General features: G+C 44.0%; 2 protein-coding genes across 3 annotated transcripts in view; both read left to right on the forward strand.

Moving 5' to 3' along the window:
- Window positions 1–1423, forward strand: part of LOC102260696 — a 4680-nt gene extending 3257 nt beyond the window's left edge. The window contains exon 4 of one of the 2 annotated variants that reach the window (XM_014532471.1): window positions 1285–1423. In XM_014532471.1, coding sequence (XP_014387957.1) covers window positions 1285–1338 — 54 coding nt within the window. In that variant the 3' untranslated portion in view covers window positions 1339–1423. Of the gene's footprint in view, window positions 1–983; window positions 1262–1284 lie in introns of those variants that run through there. The other variant, XM_005885186.2, reaches the window with a different exon arrangement.
- A 467-nt stretch (window positions 1424–1890) lies between these two features.
- Window positions 1891–4400, forward strand: part of LOC102256686 (chromosome unknown open reading frame, human C8orf76) — a 19852-nt gene continuing 17342 nt past the window's right edge. Inside the window, exons 1-3 of the mRNA XM_014532470.1 lie at window positions 1891–2087; window positions 2296–2391; window positions 3489–3632. Of these exons, the coding sequence (XP_014387956.1) occupies window positions 2025–2087; window positions 2296–2391; window positions 3489–3632 (303 nt within the window). The 5' untranslated portion in view covers window positions 1891–2024. The remainder of the gene's footprint in view (window positions 2088–2295; window positions 2392–3488; window positions 3633–4400) is intronic.

The raw sequence follows: 4400 nt of genomic DNA on the forward strand, positions 1-4400 counted from the left end.
TGACTCCACGAGATGTTGAAAGGTGATGCGAGGAATCTGACACCATGCCTGATGAATAGCACTGTCCAGTTCTGTGAGATTTGATGGTTGTGGAACCAGCTGCCTAATGGCTCTTTTAACTTCGTCCCACAAATGCTCAATTGGATTGAGATCTGGTGATTGTGGGGTTACCTAAGCAAGGTAAAGTCTCCCTCATGCTCTTGAAACCACTCCTACACAATACGAGCACCATGGCATGGTGCATTGTCTTGTTGGAAGAAGCCATCTCCATTGGGATACGCCATCAATATGATAGGATGAACTTGATCAGCAACGATACTTAGGTATGTTGTGCTATTCAGACGGTGTTCCACTCGAATTAAAGGGCCCAAATCATGCCAGTAAAACATGCCCCGAACCATAACACTGCCCCCCCCAGCTTGAAGGGTTGTACTCATGCATGTGGGGTGCATGCTTTCATGCTGTTTCCACCAAATTCTCTGCCATCTGCATGATGCAACTGGAAACGTGATTCATCGGACCACATGACTTTTTTCTAATGCTCAACTGTCTAATCCTTGTGTTCCTGTGCGAATTGGAGACATTTTATCTTGGTAACTGCAGACAGCAAAGGTGTTCGAACAGGCCTTCGGCTTCCATATCCCATAAGATGCAGTGTACGGCTAATTTGCCTACAAACATCAGGTGGTCAAAATAATCTGGCCACTCAGTGTAGATGGCCAGTGTTCTTCCTCAAAGGGAACCAATGAGGCGCATGTCACTGATCTTGACCCCTGTGGACCTAGTCAACCAAGGTCAGCCTCGAGTGTGGGCGCATCTGAACTGCCCTCTTTCTGGTTAACCAAGGGGAATCCCTGAATCTGCTTGCTGAGGGGGTCACCGCATAGAATCTCCGCCTCTTGCAGTGAGAGGAAACCTTGGGGCGATTGTCTTCAGAACATGGAAAATAGCTGCATTTTCTTCTTCCTTTTTCTCCCCTCTAGTGATTGTGGGCTAATTGGATGCATATTGTTGCAAGAACCTATTTCTTAACAATTTAAACATCTCATAGTGGTGTGTGATGAACTGTGTAAAGAATTGCTTTCTGACAGTAAAGGACTCTCTTTCTCATTTATGTTCTCCCCCGATATGTCAATCCCACATGTGCCTCGTTCCGGGGTTCGTGCTGAGGCGACAGATAGGACGTCTAACCCCTGCACATACATTGCTCATCAGGAGTCCAGTGGGAGAACCCTAAGCCAGCTAACGTGTCAGCTCTTCTGTGACTTTCTTCTTTATTCCTAGTATGACTGCCTGGCTCTGCTACTTCCTAGCTGTGAGGTCATGCAGGTTATCTAACTTCTTTGTTGTGACTCGTTGGTCTCATCTATAAAATGGGGATGAAAATAGAATCTGTTTTAAGGGATTGTCGTGAGGATTAAGGGAGTAAAGCACTGAAATGAGCTACGCCTGCCACATGGTAAGCTCTCAGTAAATATTAACATCATCATCGCATCCCAGAGGAGGTGCAATGTTCTGGAAAATTCACACCAAGTCATCTGCATGGAATTTAACATCCACAGAGCTATTTACTGGTGATGCTCTCAGAACCCTCCCATCAGAATCGTAGTTTGTATGTAACAACCTCTAGCCCACACACTTGCTTTCTCCATATGAAAATGTTTCTGCACAGAGTAAAGCCCACAGAGTGGCTGTGGAACGGTAGTATTTGCTTTAGGTGGTCCAGACACGGTGCTTTCCTTATTGTACGTGAAGGACACGAGGAGGTATGACTCAGCAGTTATTAAGCCTCTGTTGTGTCCGAAGTGCTGTGCTCTGTGCTCGGGGTTCAGCCTTGAACGGAAACCCTCTAGGACAGTGGTTCTCAACCTTCCTAATGCCGACCACGGAGCCGCTGACTTCCCTTTCCAACCCCAAATGTTCGTCTGTGACTCCCTCCACCACCGCCCGCCCCTTTTAGCTTCTGTTAAAACCCAGAACACCGGCCAGTGTCCCATAAAGCTCTTTGCGACCCTGAATGCTAAATGATTGCCTGGCAGTGGGCGCGTCACTGGATGCCTTTCAGAGTTGAGAGGATCCTATTGTTGGTATGTTTATTAATTATGATCATTTTCATAAAAACTGGGGCGGGGGGTCATTAAAATCGTCACTCTTCTATGCCAGGGTGCCTTCCTCTGAGTCCGTCCTAAAGAAGTATGTCTTTTCTGAGAATCATTTATTTATGGAAAATCGCTTCTGAGTATGAGTTGGGAAGCACAGCTTTTCTCTGTAATACGCTCTTTTCACAATTTCTAGTGGTTTTATGGGGAAACGGAGAGCAGTGATGATGTGGAAGCTCTAACCATCAGGAAATTCCGAGGGGACCTGGCCTACAGACGGCAGGAGTATCAGGTAGAATTCCACATGTATGAGGTCGCGCTACTTGAAATGGGCTCTTGTTCCATAAGTTAGGGCATAGTTCAACAACAGGCTAAGTTAGGAGTGTTGTTTGTGAAGATGAGTTTAATCTTCTGCGATATGTGTTTGTAATCTTAGAATCCCAAGTCTCTGTCCTTTTCTTTTTTTAATAATTCTTTATTGTTGAAGTATTACTTATGTACCTTTTTCCCCTCCATTGACCCCCCCCCTACTCCCACCCCAGGCCTTCAGCACCCTATTGTCTATGTCCATGGTCTGTTTGTTTTTCTTTAAAATATATTTTTATTGATTTCAGAGAGGAAGGGAGAGGGAGAGATAGAAACATCCATGATGGGAGAGAATCATTGATCAGCTGCCTCCTGCACACCCCTTACTGGGGATCAAGCCCTCAACCAGGCATGTGCCCTTGACTGGAATCCAACCCGAGACCCTGCAGTCCGCAGGCCAACGCTCTATCCACTGAGCTAAACCAGCTAGGGCTGGTCTGTCCTTTTCTATGAGGTTCTATATAATTTGTTTTGTTTCTTGTAACTCCAGTATAGGAATCTTTTGGGGATCCTTGTAATTCGGATTCCCCAGGCTCTGTATCTCCTCATTATGCAGGAGCCTCTATCACAGACACCTGCTAGTGCCCCAGAAGCAAAGCACCCCAAAGTGTGTAAGAAAAGGGAGAAACTAACAGCTAGGTACCAGCTTTACATGTAGATCGCATTTCATCTTCATAAGAGTCCTGTTGTTAATTTGCCGATGAAAAGGTTATATAACAAGTTAGTGGCAGAACCAACATTCAAACCCTGGTCTATTTGGCTCCAGAATGTTCTTGCTACTATACTATGATGTTTCCCACGGTAGTAGTGATTTTATCCTCCAGCCATTTATGTTCTGCCTTTTAGAAGAATACTACTGACTGACATCCTCAGTTCTCCCTTAGTTCATGGTTGGGGTCAGTTATGACATTACCTTCTGCCTAGGGAAAAAATCGTCCCCGTAACTGAGTCCTTTCTTCTGTGTTTCCCGCCTTTCTTTTCATCCCTTCTCTTCATTTCCTCAACTGAACAAATAATTGCCAGAAAGCACTGCAGGAATATTCCAGTATCTCTGAGAAATTACCACCTACAAATGTCGCCATGAAAAGGGATGTCCAGGAAGGCCAGGCTCGGTGTCTGGCTCACCTGGGAAGGCATGCAGAAGCACTGGCGATTGCGACGAACTTGGTGAGTGGTCTCATTGCTTTTCTCACTTGTTTCCCTAAGGTGGTTGAATATTTTCTGGAAAACAAAACAAAACAAAAACCAGCTTCTTGCTCACAGCAAGGTCTGTGAATTCGGAGGAGCAGAGGAAAATCGCTAATGGTGTAAGAACTGTATGATGGTGAACATTTTGGAGCTCTGGACATAATCATTTTCTTGTCATGTTTTTTCTTGATTATGATAAAACTTCTTCATTGCCTGAAAATCTCATTTGATGGAAGGATTATCAGTGATCTGTTTCCTTCTTTAGGTTTTATTTTTCAAAATTTCTACAATGAACATGTATTACTTTTGTAAAGGGGCGGGGGGGGGGGGGGGGGGGGAGTTACCAAAAAATGACTAAAGATCATACTACGCCAAGCTTTAATAATCCGTTTTTTTTAGCTTTGTGCAGTGGCAGTATCGTAGCCAATGAGGTTTATCCGAGGCGTGATTATTGCTAATTGGGAAAAAAAAATCATTTTTTTCTTAAATGGAATTTGCAGAATTTTTTTAAGGGATAAAGAAAAGCAACTCTTTGCAATTCTATATTCTGTTTGTTTTTGTCTTCAGGTTAAGGTATCTATGGTTTACTTCTGGTTATTTGTGTAAATTTTATAGGGGGTTGGTCTCAAGTAAACAGTCCTAGTTTATACACTGAGTGGCCATATTATTATGACCACCTGATGTTTGTAGGCAAATTAGCTATAATTTCGAGCTGAAGTTGCTAGAGGGCCAGACCATTATAAATAG

The sequence above is a fragment of the Myotis brandtii genome, unplaced genomic scaffold, assembly GCF_000412655.1.
Source record: "Myotis brandtii unplaced genomic scaffold, ASM41265v1 scaffold896, whole genome shotgun sequence".
In the NCBI taxonomy this organism is placed as follows: Eukaryota; Metazoa; Chordata; class Mammalia; order Chiroptera; family Vespertilionidae; genus Myotis; species Myotis brandtii.